The sequence below is a fragment of the Mustela nigripes genome, chromosome 7 (genome assembly GCF_022355385.1).
Source record: "Mustela nigripes isolate SB6536 chromosome 7, MUSNIG.SB6536, whole genome shotgun sequence".
Lineage (NCBI taxonomy): Eukaryota > Metazoa > Chordata > Mammalia > Carnivora > Mustelidae > Mustela > Mustela nigripes.
This window is the reverse complement of record NC_081563.1, coordinates 78,157,411-78,174,709: the sequence shown is the minus strand read 5'-3', so window position 1 is coordinate 78,174,709 and position 17,299 is coordinate 78,157,411. Positions and strand designations below refer to the sequence as shown.

The following is a 17,299-nucleotide window of genomic DNA, read 5'->3' as shown; positions in this document are numbered from 1 at the left end:
ACCCCACCATCCCATCTCCCACCCGCCTCCACTCCAGCAACCCCCAGTTTTTCCCCTGAGACCAAGAGTCTCTTAAGGTTTGTCTCCCTCTCTAGTTTCATCTTGTTTCATTTTTCCCTTCCTTCCCCTGTGATCTTCTGTCTTGTTTCTCAAATCCCTCTAATCAGTGAGATCATATGATTGTTCTCCCTCTCTGACTGACTTATTTCGCTTAGGATAATACCTCCTAATTCCATCCACGTCGTTGCAAATGGCAGGATTTCAGGGAGAGGGAGGGATTGATGGCTGCACAGTATTCCATTGTATATATGTACCACATCTTCTTTATCCATTCATCTGTTGATGGACATTTAGGCTCTTTCCATAGTTTGGCTATTGTAGACATTGCTGCTATAAACATTGGGGTGCAGGTGCCCCTTCAGATCACCACAGTTCTATCTTTGGGGTAAATACCAAGTAGTACAATTGTGGGGTTGTAGGGTAGTTCTATTTTCAACTTTTTGAGGAACCTCCGTACTGTTTTCCGGAGTGGCTACACCATCTTGCTTTCCCATCAATAGTGTAGGAGGGTTCTCCTTTCTCTGCATCCTCACCAGCATCTGTTGTTTCCCGACTTGTTAATTTTAGCCATTCTGACTGGTGTGAGGTGGTGTCTCACAGTGGTTTTGATTGGTATTTCCCTGATGCCCAATGATGTAGAGCACTTTTTCATGTGTCTCTTGGCCATTTGGATGTCTTCTTTGCAGAAATGGCTTTCATGTCTTCTGCCTATTTCTTGATTGGATTATTTTTCATTGGGTATTGAGTTTGATAAGTTCTTTATAGATTTTGGATACTAGCCCTTTATCTGTTAAGTCATTTGCAAATATCTTCTTCCATTCTGTCAGTTGTCTTTTGGTTTTGTTGACTCTTTCCTTTGCTGTGCAAAAGCTTCTGATCTTGATGAAGTCCCAGTAGTTCATTTTTGCCCTCGCTGCCCTTGCCTTTGGTGATGTTTCTAGGAAGAAGTTCCTGTGGCTGAGGTCAGAGAGGTTGCTGCCTGTGTTCTTCTCAAGGATTTTGATGGATTCCTGTCTCACATTGAGGTCTTTCATCCATTTTGAGTCTATTTTTGTGTGTATTATGTATATATATAATACACACATATACATACACACATATCCCAAACCTGTGTGCAGTAGATGATAAGAAATACTTTAGATAAAAATAAAATGGGACGGGCACCTGGGTGGCTCAGTGGGTTAAAGTCTCTACCTTCGCCTCAGGTCATGATCCCAGAGTCCTGGGATCAAGCCCCATGTCAGGCTCTCTGCTCTGCGGGGAGCCTGCTTCCTCCTCTCTCTTTGCCTGCTTCTCTGCCTATTTGTGATCTCCGTTTGTCAAATAAATAAATAAATCTTTAAAAAATAAAATAAAATAAAATGGGAAATGGGGATAAAAGTGGTGTGGAGGATGAAGTTAGGGAGGTCTATCTTTACTCCCACTTCAGAAGGCTGGGTGTGGAGCAGTTGTTTCAGATCATTTGGAACTCCTGGGCTCCTTAACCATAGTCATACAGAGATAGGGGACATGCAAACAAAAAGAAACCTTGCCTTCCCATATTAATGCTTCACCCCTGTGGAAATACATGAATGCGGATCCTGTGCTGGTGGTGGTAGCCTTGGGTCTAACTGGGAAAATTTTACTGTCCATAGTATTAAGGGACTGAAAGCCAATTCATATATGACTAGACGTCTGGCCACATATGAGTCTATGTATGTGAATCTTGGGAGACAAATGTATCTTAGAGCTTATTACTGGAAATATTGACAAGAAACCTAGTTTCTATAATTTGGGGAAGAAAAAGAACTTTTTTATTATTTTGCATTATGCCCCCCTTTTATCCCTAACTCCTGTTCCCCCTAACAATTTTAAAATTTAAATGGTAGGTGGTCAAAATTTCTGTGCACAGAGATTTTTCTTTTTCTCTAATACACACACACACACACACACACACACACACACACGAGTTTCAGATCAGATTTTCTATGTACGGTTTTAATTTATTAGAAGGGAAATTTCTCTCTTATGGCTAAATCTTTGCACCCCAAATTTTTCTAAAGTCTGCTTTTATGACTAAACTATAAATCTTTAAAAATAGAGATTTATGGTAGAAATGCCGATTTCTTTGTATTATGTCAGGTCAAAACGTCTAGCTAATTGGTATGCATTTGTTGGTGCATATGTCATAAACCAGGATTATGTTTTAGCCCAGGCCTTATATGTGACCACACATGGGGCAGATAGGTGTGGTCCAGTTCAGATGTGTTAATGTTTTTCTTTTTTTATGGTAAATTGGGTAGTATGAGGCATTGGTTTGGAAAAGCATGTGGGCAAGGCAGGCATTTAGGATTTATGGACCTTTACTTAGCCAGTTTGCCCTTATCTTTCCTCTACTATATCGACCTGTATCCACTAGGGGACATAAGAGCACCTACCAGAAGACAAAATGAACGCCAGACTAGATTAAAATTTTAACACTGGACTAGGATGATAACAAAGACTCATTTTTTAGCTTTATAATTCATAAAGGTGTTATGTATTATGTTTAAATGCTAATCATCATGGGAAACTCTTTAAGGCAGGATCAGTATTTTATATTAATAATTATGGAATGAGAACTGATACATAGCTAACTAGCAAGCTTGTGCCATCTAACTACATGCATTTGTCATTAAGCTCCAATGTGGTCTACTGGAGCTGTGCTGACAATGATTCTGAATTTGCAAATTACTTTGTACAAAAAAGAATTCTCTTTTAGGTTCAGGAGGTGAGAAATCTGGGGAGAACATCTACCATCAAATTCCAAGGAACAAAAAATCAGGAGTAGTCTATATTTTGTATCCCTGCCACCTGCTCCAGAGCTGTGACTCCTGAGACAGATCTGTAGTTAAAGGCATCCCTGTTCCCAACTTAATGATTCAAAAACTTAGGTTGGATTTTTATTTATTTACAGTTCTCTTTTCTTTTCGGATTTAATCCATATATAGAAAAGGACAAAGTGATCCAGTACAATAAGTTTTGACATATGTGCACCCCACATATATCAAGATGTAGAACATTTCAGTCATCCCAGAAGATTTATTCCTGTCTCTTCCCACACACCCAGATGTTTTTGCCACACGTTACTTTTGTCTGTTCTAGAATTTAACATAAGTGGAATCATAACAGTGTGTAGTCCATTGCACCCAGTTCTTCCAGTTAGAGTAACATCTGTGAAATTCAACCATGTTTTTGCGTGTATTGGTAGTTTGTCCGTTTTGTTGCAGAGTAGTATTCCATAATGTGAACTTACTATATTTTTAATACATTCTCTTATTAATGAACACCTGAGCTATTCCTAGTTTTTTTGGTTTTTGTTTTGTTTTGTTTACTATTTGTTTTGTTTTGTTTATTACTATTAATGAATAAAACCGCTATGAACATCTTGTACAAGGTTTGGAGAACATACTTAAAATTATCCCTTAGATAAACACTTAGCAGTTGAATTGCTCCAAGTATTTTGAAGCTCTGTAATTAGGTAATAAGCATTTTGTGTTGAAGTCTTTCTTGTATAATATTAATATAGCCACTCTAATCTTTGTAGTCCTAATTTTTAAATGGTATTTTTTTCTATCCTTTTACTTCCAGCCTTTTTGTTTTTTTATATTTACTGTGTGTCTCTCGTGGACAACATAAATTATATCTTGATTGACAATCTTTGCCTTTTAATAGAAGCATTTACTTCATTAACATTTAGTGTATTCATATGGTTGAATTAAAGTTTACAGTTTTGCTATTTGTATTTTATATGTCTCTTCTGTTTTCTAGCCTTCTTCCTTTTCTGCCTCATTTTAAAAGAAAATCAATTAATTTTTAGTTTTCTATTTTAATTCTTTTACAGACTTTTCACCTGTACTTCTTGAGTTTTTTTGTTTTGTTTTGTGGTTTGTTTCTGTTTTGTTTTTGTTTTTAGTGGTTACTGCAGCGATTATTATTTATATTCTTTTCAGAGCCTACTTAGAGTTAATATTACACTACCTCACCACCTTTCATTCTTTGTGTTATTGTTTTTGTATGTAGACATCCCAAAGTATGCTATAATTTTTGCTTTAAGTGGTCATATGTCTTTTATGTTAAATTAGAACATACTCAGTTATATATTTATATTTACCATCTAGTATCAATTTTCCTTAGCCTACAAAATTCCCTTTATCATCTTTTTGTAATGCTGCTCTGCTGGCTAAGGATTATTGAGATGTATTGATACTTTCACATAGGTCATGAAGGCTTTGCTTCCCCCGACTCTATTTTATCTCTGTTGTTCAGACAGGATGATTTCTGTTGATCTCTCTTCATATTTACTGACCCTTTTTTCCTGCTCATCTCCAGTCTGCTGTTAAACCTATCGAGTAAATTTTTCATTTCAGATACTATGTTCTCAGGTCTGGAATTTCCATTTGGTTATTTATTATAGTTTCCATTTATCTTCTGCTGTTTCCAATCTGTTCATTTATGACCATCTTTCCTTTACATCTTGGGGCTGCATGAAAGTTCTTGTCTGCTATTTTCAGACAAGAAAATAGGGTTTATCCTAGGTTGGTTTCTATTTATTGATGATTTTCCACCCCCATTCTGTTATGGGACATATTTGCCTGCTTTTTTGTATGCCTAGTTATTTTTTAATGTATAATGGACATTGTGATGTTGATTACAAATTTTGTTGTGTTCTTTTAGTGTTGAATTTTATTGCGGCAATCAGTTAATTTTCTATCAGATCAGTTTGAATCTTGTAAGGAGTGTTTTTTTGGGGGAGGGGGTTGTAATAAACTTTAAACTTTTTAAAAACTTCATTTCTGTTTTCTGAAATGTTTCCATTCTTCTATCAGTTCTCTTTCATGGGTCATCTAACACACACTCCCCTAGATGTCTCTTAAACTGTCACATGTCAAAGAAGAGTAGATGCAAGATAGGGAAATCAACTTGCATTATTTGAAGTTGGCTAGACTTTCCCTGTAAAACTTTTTTGTGTCTTTAATTCTAACTGCATTTTGTATTTTCACAGTAGTAAATGACAGGAAGAGCCATGAGTGAATGATAATTTCTAAAGAAAATACTCAAGACTATTTCATGGAGAAACCACTTAGGAATAAATTTAAAATTTAATATGGAATATGCAATGTGCAGTTTCATTGCTGTAGAAGCTATAGTCCACAGGCAAGGTTTCATCTGGAAGGACTTTTTAAAAATAGTTGTGAGATAATTTTAGTGCTTGGGACAAAAAAAAAAAAAAAAAAGAAAAAGAAAGGAGAGCAGTTTGAATCAGCAATTCTTCAGAAGTTTGTGGTAGAGTAGTAATAAAAATGTGGATTCTGACCTCAAAAAAGCTGACTAGCATGAATGAGTGCTTATATTCCTTTTTTAAAAATCTCATAAATTTTAGGTAAAAATGTAATGGTCCAAGCAATATTTCTTTGAATTTGAAACAGACTGTTTATACAATTCAGATAACTTGTCCAAAAATTCAGAGTTATCTAACTTTTTTTAAATCCTTGACAATTAGTACAGTCAGACCTGGGGTCCTCTTGCCTCTTCTCACAACTGCCGGGAGGGCGGTGCATGCCATCTCAGCTTTCAGCAGATGTAAACTGGGCTTCTTAAAGACATGAACTTCATATGCTTTTTCCCATTCTCTCAACACCCAACACAGCTAGCACAGTGCCTGGCTGGTATGTGACAGTTGCTTAGAAAATGTTTTCGGAGTGACAAAATCAGTGTCTCTACTTGAATGCCAAAAACATTAGAATGGGGACAACATAGAAATTTGTTCATTATTTCCTCCCCTAAAGGTAGAGGAGGAAATTTGTACTTTTAGAAAGTGATTTTAACTCTTTAGTACTTTCCTAAGCAAAAGTTGGGGGGAAATGTAGGCAAAATTCAGAATTATAGATCACAACTGTTTTGTTTTTTTTTTTTAAAGATTTTATTTATTTATTTGACAGAAGGAGATCACAAGTAGGCAGAGAGGCAGGCAGAAAGAGAGAGAGAGGGAGAGAGAAGCAGGCTTCCTGCGGAGCAGAGAGCCCGATGCGGGGCTCGATCCCAGGACCCTGAGATCATGACCCAAGCCGAAGGCAGCAGCCCAAACCACTGAGCCACCCAGGCGCCCCAATCACAACTGTTCTTGCAGAAATTTTTCTTACAGGGATGCCTGAGTGGCTTAGTCAGTTAAGCGTCTGCCTTTGGCTCAGGTCATGATCTCCACGTCCAGAGATCAAGCCCAGTGTTGGGCTCCCTGCTCACTGAGGAGTCTGCCTCTCCCTCTCCCTCTGCCTGCCGCTCTACCTACTTATGCTCTCTCCCTCCCTCCCTCTCTCTCTCAACTAAATAAATAAATTCTTTAAAAATTTTTTTTTTCTTATATAAGTCTGTCTGCTAGAAGAAATAAAAAATATTTGAACTCCATAGGTTATCTGGGGCCATTTATCTTGCAGGGCATTTTGGTAAAATAGCTCTCCTAACTAATACATTTTAATGACTTCATAATAATAGTTCACATGGTGACTGTTTCATATTTATTTGTATCAGTCCCCTCGGTATATTTTTAGATTGCACATGTACACACACACACACACACATCATACCTTTGCACATATCTTTCCATTCCCTTAGAATAAATTCTTATATGTGAAGATGTGACATTATATTATATACACATCTTATACAGTTATTGTAAGGATTAAATTAGATAATATGAAAAGCCTTATAACAATGCCTGACAGTAAAATCTCAAGGATTTTTGGTAATAAGGTTATTGTTGGTTGTTTTTATTGTCTTGGTCTTCCCACTACACCTTGAGTCACTTGATAAAATAACAACTGCAGTTAGAAAAAACATCAGCAGTCCCAACTCAGTGGCTTGAACAATAAGCAAATGTATTATTGAATAGTAAGGTCATTTCATGACAGGGAGGTCAGAGGAGGGGTGAGTTCAGAACTAACTAATACAAAATCTCAAGAGTATTACGAAGAAATAAATTGTGGTCATGTGTGCCACCTGCCATCTTCAGTGAGTCAGCTTTGTCCTCAGGCCTGGCCTGGTCACTGATACAGTGCTTACCCTGGCTTCAGTAGTCATATTTGAGTGAGAAGAAGAAAAGATCCAGCTCTTCACAGGGGTCTATATTTAGGTTACTCTTTTAACCTCTCAGTAAGGAAGGTTTTTTTCTAAAGTCCCTAGCAGATTTACCCTTGTATTTCATTTGCCATCATTGAATTCATGGAATGGGACCACCATGATTGGCTTAGGCCATTATTTTTCATACCTTTTGATCATGATACACAGTAGGAAATACATTTTATACTGACTAAGACAACCATCACTCATATCTTTGTGTATTTGTCTATGTCTTTCATAATTAAATATAATTCAAAATAAAGACTTCTCAAAATAATACCCATATACATGACAAAGTTAAATACTATTTTATTTATAATTAAATGTATTTTTAACCTTCAAATACAAAAAAAATTAGATTTAGTTAGATTAAAAAAATTAGATTTAACCTGTATAGTTACAGGTTTCATGAATTTGTTCCAGTCTAGAATACATGAAGACTATGAGCATTTATGGTACACTGTTGAGCCTATTCTTTTAAATTTTGATTGAGTCAAAACTGAAAATACTTTTTCATATTAGTAGGTCACTGTGAGTGGTAAAATAATTTTAGTAACAACTCATACAGACAAGACTCCTGAGTGAATTTTATATTCAAGGAGATAGGATATACAGGGCCAGCATACCAGGGCTTGGGATCATTAAGAACCATATTGGGGGGCGCCTGGGTGGCTCAGTGGGTTGAGCCTCTGCCTTCAGCTCGGGTCGTGATCCCGGGGTGCTGGGATCGAGCCCTGCGTCAGGCTCTCTGCTCAGCGGGGAGCCTGCTTCCTCCTCTCTCTCTGCCTCCTTGTGATCTCTCTGTCCAATAATAAATAAAATCTTTAATTAAAAAAAAAAAACACCATATTGGAAGCTTCCCAGCACAGAATATAGAAAGATAAGACAACCAAGTGCAGTGTGTGGTCCTGGGTTGAATTTTGGATGGGGAGGGGAAAATGCTGTAGAGTAGAATTGGGACAATTGGTAAAATTTGAATACGGGCTCTACATTACATAATATTACATTGATGACAACTTCTCCGCATAAATTTTTATTATTCTGCAGTGGTATGGAAGACAATGTCTTTGTCTTTGGAAACATACACTGAAGTATTTACTTGAAAGAAAGCTAAGAAAATTCCCTGCAAACTTTTTTTGAATTTGAGATTACTTCAATTTTAAGTTTAAAAATGCCAAAAGAAAGTGTTTTTCACCTGGAAAAAAAAAATGTATGTGGTTCTTAAGTTCACTTATGCTGAATGCATCACATGTATATCGTGGTTATCGTGGTATTTAACTCTTCTAATATGGTATAGGATTTTTGTTTGCTAGTATTTTTTTGAGGATATTTGTATGTATCTTCACAAGGCATATTTATTTGTCTATAGCTTTCTTTCCTGATGTTGTCTTTGTTTGGCTTTGACCTCAGGGTAATGTTGGCCTCAATAAACGAGTTAGGAAGGGTCACCTTCTCTTATATTTTCTGGAAGAATTTGAGAAGGATTGGTGTTAGTTCTTTTTAAATGTGTGGTAGAATTCATCAAGCTATCTGGTCCTAGACTCTTCTTTGTTGGGAGATTTTTGGTTATTGTTGAATCTCTTGTTAGAAGTCTCTTCAGATTTTATATCTTCTTGAGCCCATTTTTGGCAGTTACTCTGTTTCTAAGAATTGTCCATTTTTTATTCCTTTGCAGTTTGTATTGAACAAGAATGCATTTTTACATTGTATAAATACATGTGATTCAGTTTTATTGAAGTTATAGTTGAACTATACAAAATAAATGTCCTAAAACTGCCTTCTCTTGCTTCAAATATCTGACCTAAAATACGGTTATCATGTTGATATTTTGAGCATTCCAGTTGCTTCACATCCTTACCAATACTTGGTATTTTCTGTCTTTTGCATTTTAGCCATTTTGGTAGGGATGCTTCAAATGTTTTTGTTTGATTTTTAATTTTGCAGTTTTTATACTGTCTTCTACAAGAATATTATTATCAACAGTACATCTGGGGTTGAACATATTTATTGTTTTTTGTATTTGTAAATCATTTTAAAATTAATTTTATTTTAAAGTCTTACAGTTTTTTTTTTTTTTAATTTGAAATTATTTGCCTTAAGTCAAACTGAATAGAGTTAGCACTTTCTCTCCTTTTTGTCACAGTTAACACTTCCAAATCTGGTAAGGAGCTTGCTTCATTATTCTTCAAAGTCTACAGTGATTTTTTTTTTTAACATTTATTTATTTATTAGAGAGAGAGCAGGATGGGAGGGACAGAGGGAGAGGGAGAGAGAGACTATAAAGCAGACTCTTCCCTAAGTGCAGAGCCCAATACGAGGTTTGATCTCTTGATCCTGAGATCATGACCTGACTCAAAATCAAGAGTCAGACACTCAACTAAGTGAGCCACTCAGGTGCCCTGAAGTTTATAATGATTCTTAAGGTCAACTTATGCTGATATTACAATCAATAACATCCTTTCTGAAAAAGACACAAAGTTTGTAACTAAAGTTGGTTGTAAGAATGAGAGCTTTGCCATTGATGATAAACTCGTACTTTTTTTTTTGATGCTTTGCTTCATATATCGGTGAAGTTACTCTTTAACCTCTCCATCAGTCAGTGACCTTCGTTTATCAGAAGATCCAATAAGATTTCCATGAACAAAACACATGTTCCTGGCCAATTTGTGTATTCCTCTCACATGATACTCTCAGTTGGCTGTGTTATTTATTGCACTGTTGATTCCACGTTGAGAATATGTGCAACATACTTGATGTGGTCTATTTCTTTTGTGACTTTTTTATGCTGGTGGCAAGCCACTGTATTAACTTTATGACCCTCTAATTGGTCAGAACTCTCAGTTTGAAAACCACTGATTTTACTGTTACTATTATCTGCTAGAGTGGGGCCAGCCTTCTAAAATCCTATGGCCTTCCAGAGGTGGGGTAGATGCATGAAACATAGTCAGGTTTCTGTTGGAAGGAGGAAAAGAGGGCTGGAGGCTAGAGGTAAGGACAGGCAATCAATACTGTCCAGCTACAGGGACTGCTTACTACTTACTTAACTGTCCCAAGCATCTGGTGTGATTTGACGTATGTGAAGTTATTTGTCTTCATTCTAATGGCTCCCAACTATTACTTTTAGTTTTTCCTATTTGTTCGTAGTTCTGTCTCTTTCCTCAGGTATTTTTCTTGTCTTTCTCATTGTGTTTGCTACTTCGTTGTCTACCATCTCCTTCCCTCTAATTTTTAAAAGCACCCTTTTCATTTTGCTGCTTCTCACCTGCTTACACCAAAAAAAGACTATCCAGCTTCTTAAATGTGGCTCAAAAGAAATCAGGCTCTCGGGGCATCTGGATGACACAGGTGGTTGAGTAATCAACTTTTAGTTTTGGCCCAAGTCTCATCTCAGGGTTGTGAGATCAGGCCCCATGTCAGGCTCCATGCTCAGTGTAGTCTGCTTGGGTTTCTCTCTACCACCACCCCACTGACCCTGCCAATAGTAAAATCTTTTTAAGAGAAAGTAATCAGATTCTCAGCAAGGTCTTGGGTTTTTCTTTATGATCCTTTTCATGATTATGTTTGCTTTTTAGGATTTTTAAAATTATGTCTTTGGTTTTTACCTGTGGCCTAGACAACCAACCAAGTTATCTCTGAAATACAAAAATGCTTCTGAACCCTTCAGTCTTTCGGAAGCAAACTTTTACTCTTACTAAAAGAAAATAACAAGAGGGTGGTTGGGTTATGGACATTGGAGAGGGTATGTGATATGGTGAGTGCTATGAAGTGTGTAAGCCTACCAATTCACAGACCTGTACCCCTGGGGCAAATAATACATTATATGTTAATAAAAATAATTAATTTTTAAAAAGATAACAACATAATCATAACACCTAGGGACCCTATTTTCTTTATGGCCTTTCTGGGAGTTTAAGGTTATCAAATTTAACCTTGTTTTCTTGAGACAAATGGAGACGGATGCTGACCCACGGTTTCACTTCTGGGTTCACAACAACTAGATAGTTGTAGTTTCACAGCAACTAGAGAACCTTTAATTTTAGAATTATGAATAACACTAAGTATATTTTGAGATACTTCTCAGCCAATAAATATTTACTTTCAAACACTGTTTTTTTATAAATTCTAAGATGCACATTTTCCTACATTTTTAACATCTCTGAAATCAGGATACTTCTTAACAATTAATGGTATCTTAGAGTTGCTGTTGACCCTATGGCAAATCATGGTGTAGTTTCTGTGTGGACTTGATTGGTAATCTTGGAGTCATGACTGAACTGCAAACCCTTCACTGTTTTAGTCAACAAACTGGTGAACAATAAAATATTTAAGGACCTTTAAAGAGAGAATAGTTTTGTTGTTGTCCAAAATCTCTTCTGTTCATACTTTCTGTTAAGATTAAGATAGAACCACTATCAAAGTTTATAGAATGAGCATCGGAAGCTTTAAAGAAAATCTCAGAGACTATAGAATATTACTCTTCCAGGAAGTGCTTTGTTGCCTAGGACCTTAAGAACATTAAGGACAAAACTGAATGAAAAACTTGGACATTGAAGACTCTGAGTAAAAAAAGTAGACCAGAAGAGTGAATGCTGAATTTGAAGAAGTTTTAGGAATACCTTAACCAGTTTAGATTGTTTATAATTTCCTTTTTATCTCTGCATGATAGATGATTTAAGAACTTTCTAAGTAAGTCTAAAAGAATTCTTTCAATATTTAAAAATTAGAATTTCAAGTAATTAAAGCATTGTGTCATGATTTAATAGCAGGGGCACATAAAACAGTGCATCTTGTAAGTAATAGTATCTTTAATGTGATGAAACATTTGGTTTACTGTCAGACTTATTGTATAGTGGTGTATTGCTTCCTACTATAATTTACTCTATCTCCTCTTAAGAATAACTAAGGGATAATATACACATGTAAGTGAAGATAACACTGCCAGGCACTGTGTGAAACGTGGAGACCAGTATGTCTCAAAGTGTGCTCCTGGAACCAGCAGCACCTGAGAGGTCATTAGAATGCAAATTCTCAGCCTTTCCTATACTCCTCTGCCCACGTCCACACACACTGGACCTACTGAGTCTGAAATTCTGGATATGGCGCCTGGCAGCCTGTGTTTTAAACCCTACAGGTGATTCTGAGGGCAAGCTCAGGTTTGAGAACCACTGCTCTCGTAGAGTTCTAGGAAAGTAAAAATTACTGGTGCTGTTGTATTGAATGAAGTTAGGTGTGTGAGTGATTTAGAGAGTAAGAAAACAGATTGCCTAAGTTCAGCTCAAGTACATACTAACTATACGTTTAAGAATAAATGAAAAAATTTACCATGCTGTGTCTCAGCCAGGTACCAGAAATATAGGTATGTAATGAAATAGTCCAAAAACTACATGTCCTTCATTATGGGTTGACATTTGATCTTTATCTTTTTAGCACGATGTATCTCAGACTTTACTCAAGGCAACACTGGACAGTGTTGTAGAAGAATGTGTCAGCTTTGTGGGAGTGGATATTAACATCTGTTCAGAAGTTTTGTTAAGGTGAGACAAGGGCTCTGTGGCTGAAGATGATAGAACCTTATGTTTAACTGACTGTTCAGTTTAAATTTAGCTAAAATAAGGAGACACGTGTGTAAAGTTGTCAAGTACAAAAAATCTTTGAGTTCATACCTTGCTTGAGCTAATCAGTTTGAGGGGAAGACATCATTTAAGAAAAGAATTGTAACAATTCACATTATCATTTTTAATACTACAAATCTAAAGTGAAAAACATATGGTAACCATTGAGTGCGTTAGTGTTGCTAATAGAATTTAAATAAGGTTAACATGGAAAAGAGCTGTTTCCCACCACATGAGAGTAGGTTTTTTTCACTAGTTCAGTCTTATGCACACTTCTGTCAAAGCTGGCAGGAACCAAAAGATAAATTCTGAGGGTTCAAGGTGTAGTTACCGTATTTTTACCTTGATTCTGCAAGTCACATATCAAAATCCTTATCATACTATAATCACGTCTTATATACTCAGTCCTGTTTTACTGTGGTTATAGAAGAGCTGCTTTCTTCATTCATAAGGTTTGCAATTATTACACAAGTCTGCTGAGGCAGCATGAAATTCTGGAACTATGTAAAAAGATCTGGACTCTTCAGCTTTGAAACTAGTATAGCAGAAAATACCCCTTACATTTTTTTTAAATTTTATTTATTTATTTGACAGACAGACTTGACAAGTAGGCAGAGAGGCAGGCAGAGAGAGAGGAGGAAGCAGGCTCCCTGCTGAGCAAAGAGCCCTATTGGAGGGGGGGGGGGTGCTGGATCCCAGGACCCTGAGATCATGACTTGAGCCGAAGACAGAGGCTTTAACCCACTGAGCCACCCAGGCGCCCCTACCTTTTACATTTTAAGGTGTTGCTTTTCTACCACAGCTACCAACATTCCATAATTTCACATATGGAATTCAATAATAGAATTAAAAATCTCCTAAATTGTAGTTTTTTAAATTGACACCAAGCACACTTCCTAATAATACAATTTTTATATTTTTATACTAACCATGACCTTCATGGAGAAGTACTTTTCTGTAGTTCAAGTCTTTACGTTAATGAGAACAGGCTGATTTAAAAAAAAAAAAAAAATAGGGTAGTAAAATGCAACTGTAGCAATTGTAACTTTTGCTGCTAACTCACTTTGTAAATGAAAGAATAGGCATAATTATTACTTGATTCAGAAGTAGAAGGAATGTGAATAGTATAGAACTGTCAGGAGCAGTTCTTTTTCTTGTACCAGTGTTAACTAGTATACCAGCATCTTTATGACAGCTACTGTTTTATCATTATTCTGTACTCTCTTGTCCTTGTCTCCCTTGGACAACTCTGTCCCCCTTTGTCTCTATTATTTAACTCCCTTTTGGTTAACAACTTAGAGCCACATGACAGTATGTAATTGCAATTGTTTTTGTAATGCAGATGTTTTATATCATTGGCTTTTCAAGTGAGGTCTTTTCTTTGAATACTATTGGAACTGTTGTGTCTGCCACATTACTCGTTTTATTTATTTTTTCTAGGCACATTGCAGGACTCAATGCCAACCGAGCCAAAAATATTATTGAATGGCGAGAGAAAAATGGGCCCTTCATCAATCGAGAACAGCTGAAGAAAGTGAAAGGTCTGGGTCCAAAATCTTTCCAACAGTGTGCTGGCTTCATCAGAATCAACCAGGATTATATTCGAACATTTTGCAGGTGATTAGTAAACTGTCTGCTCTGGATTCTGTTATCAACCTCCTCTCTTACTGTTGCCCCTCCTGCTCACTGTCCTCAGTCCTAGGTGTCCGCCTGTTCATTCCTTCCTTCAACATGTGTTGATTCTCTGATCTTTGTTAGGCACTGGGAATCCAGCAGTGAACAAATCAACAAATTCCCTGCTCTCATGAAGTTAAATTTTAGTATGTGAGACCAACAATAAATAAACTAGTAAAATAAATAGTTGCAGATGTCGTAAATTATACAAATTAAAACAGAAAGATGTGACACTGTCTTGGGGAACAGTATGAGTTTATTACGCTTTACATAAGTTACTCACTGAAACGTTATTTGAGCCAAATTTTGAATGACATGAAGGAGCTCGTCACAGAGGGAATGGAAGGAAAGCATCGTAGGCAGAGTGTACAGTACAAGTGCAGGGTCCCAAGCATGACCAAATGTGGTGTATTCAGGAAATGAAACTGTGTGACTGGAGCATCCCACGTGGGAAGGATTTGCGCAAGAGGAGAGGACTTTGCAGTGGCTGTTTTGTATTGACAGCTGTTTCCCTAAGTGTAGTTGGACCTCCTCAATCCCTCCTCCCTGAAAACTGACCAAAGGATAATTATCACTTGTGTAGATTAAGAACTGAGTTCTTGCTCTCATTTCTAATCCTGGTAGCACAAAACCAAAGAACTTGGGTAAACTTCTTAGCATTTAACATCATGAAAGAGTAGTGTGGGTTTTTGTTTGTTTGTTTGTTTGTTTATGATTTATTTACTTCTGTGAGAGAGAGAGAGAGTGAGAAGAGGTAAGGGCAGAGGGGGAGAGAGAGAATGAGAGGGAGAGAGAGAGAGAATCTCAAGCAGACTCCCCTCTGAGTGCAGAGCCTGATGTAGAGCTCAGTCCCAGGACCCTAAGATCATGACCTAAGCCAAAATCAGGAGTTGGCTGCTTAAACAACTGAGCCACTCAAGCATCTAGAAAGAATAGTTTTTTTTGTATTTGCTTTGGGACTGTTTCATTCATATTATTTTTTTTTTTACAAAATTATAATAAAGGTAATAAGAAAAAATAATATTTATTGTGCAAAAGACTAATAAGAGAAAACCAGCCCTGCTGGATGATAATAATAATATAAAATTACCATTTAGTTTTGATGTAGAAATGGAAGAAAATAGAGTCTAAAATTTACCAAAACATAGACAGAATTTAGTTTATGATAATGGAAAAGTTTCAAACAGTGAGGAAAATTAACTATCCAACAAGTAACCTTATGGCACCTGGCAGGAATTTGATATGCATAGGGGAAGCTCTACTTCTGCTTCATATCTTATACCTAAATAAAACCCCAATGAATTATAGACTTAAATAGAAGAAGTGAAACTATAAAAGTACCAGAAGAAAACATGGATAAATTTTGCAGAACATTGGAGGGGAGAAGGCCTTTACTAAGTAGACAACAAAACCTGGATGCCAGAAATGAAAAACAATTGAGGATAAAATAATTCCATGTTTCTTAGTTTATGTTTTTTGACTACTTGATTAGAAAATTCACACAGTATAAAAAAGAATAAAATAAAAAGTAAAGGGCACCTCAACCTCTCACTCTAAATAGTTTCTTATATATGGCTTTCTGAAAGTAAATTGACACTTAGATCAACTTGGATGTTTATTATTTAAAAATGCATACAGAAGGGATTGTGCTATCCAACTATTGGGAACTTACTTTATTTGTTTCAGTATTATATCTCAGATTTCTTTTCACATATTACATATAGGTATATGTCATTATATATAGTGTTTGCATAATAATTATTTTATGGATGGACCTTAACCTAGTGTAATCAGTGCCCTATTGATGAACATTTGGGTTCTTTTTAAAGCCTTGTGTTTTTTCAACTGATAACGAAGTACTTGAAAATTCATGACTGTTACATCTTCTTGATAGATCATACCTTTACTCAGAATGGACTACTGCTATCTCATTGAGTGTTTTTTGCTTTGAAATCTGTTTTGTTTTTAAGCAGTGTTGCTACATTTGCCTTTTCAGTATGCTTGGTATTTTTTTAATTTTCAAACTTTCTATGACATTTAATTTTTTATATGACTCTTATAGACAAGTGGATTTCATGGTTTTGTTCAATTTTATATTTGTGCCTTCACATTTATTACATTTATTGATAGGTTTTAGACTTAATCTTTTATCTATTATATATTTAATCATCATCATGCTTTCTGATTTCCTTTTATGCTGTTTGTTACATTTCTCAGCTAACAAGTTTTCCCACCTCATTTTTATCTCCCCTTCGTGATTTCAAATTGTATGTCTTTTTCTGGTGATTATCCTTAAGTGTCATTTAGAGTGGCTTCTGTAGTTAATAGGTGTCTCTGTCCTGGAGAAGATCAGCACTGTAGGCCTTGTCCCAGCCTTCTGCCCTTCAACTCTATCCATGAGGAGATGACCTGGGATTTTAATTTGAGTTTCAGACTGTCCTTTATATATATTTCCATAATTAATGAGTCAGTAATAAGTTTTTATCATTTCCAGGCTCATCACTGTTTCTTTTAGCCCACATTATCACTTTTCTTGAACTTGTTTTTGCTGGAGTATATCCTTAAGAAATTCTTTTCAGAGAGGGTATATTTTATGGGTTGTACTTTAGTCCTCCATGTCTGAAAATGATTTTAATTTTCCTCTCCTATTTGAATGCTAGTTTGGTGAGGTATATGATTCTAGATTCAAAATCATTTTCTCTCAGAACGTTTAAGATACCTGTTCACTGTGTTCTGGCATCTATGTTTAACAATGAGAAATCTTATGCCAGTCTGATTCTAGTTCTATTTGAAGTAATCTGTTTTATATTTTTCTCTTA

General features: G+C 36.1%; 1 protein-coding gene across 3 annotated transcripts in view; it reads left to right on the top strand.

The window, feature by feature from the left end:
- SRBD1 (S1 RNA binding domain 1) overlaps nt 1-17,299 on the top strand; it is a 199,150-nt gene that overhangs the window by 157,442 nt on the left and 24,409 nt on the right. For 2 of the 3 annotated variants that reach the window (XM_059406227.1, XM_059406226.1), the window contains exons 17-18: nt 12,622-12,728; nt 14,247-14,423. In XM_059406227.1, the coding sequence (XP_059262210.1) occupies nt 12,622-12,728; nt 14,247-14,423 (284 nt within the window). The remainder of the gene's footprint in view (nt 1-12,621; nt 12,729-14,246; nt 14,424-17,299) is intronic. The other variant, XM_059406228.1, reaches the window with a different exon arrangement.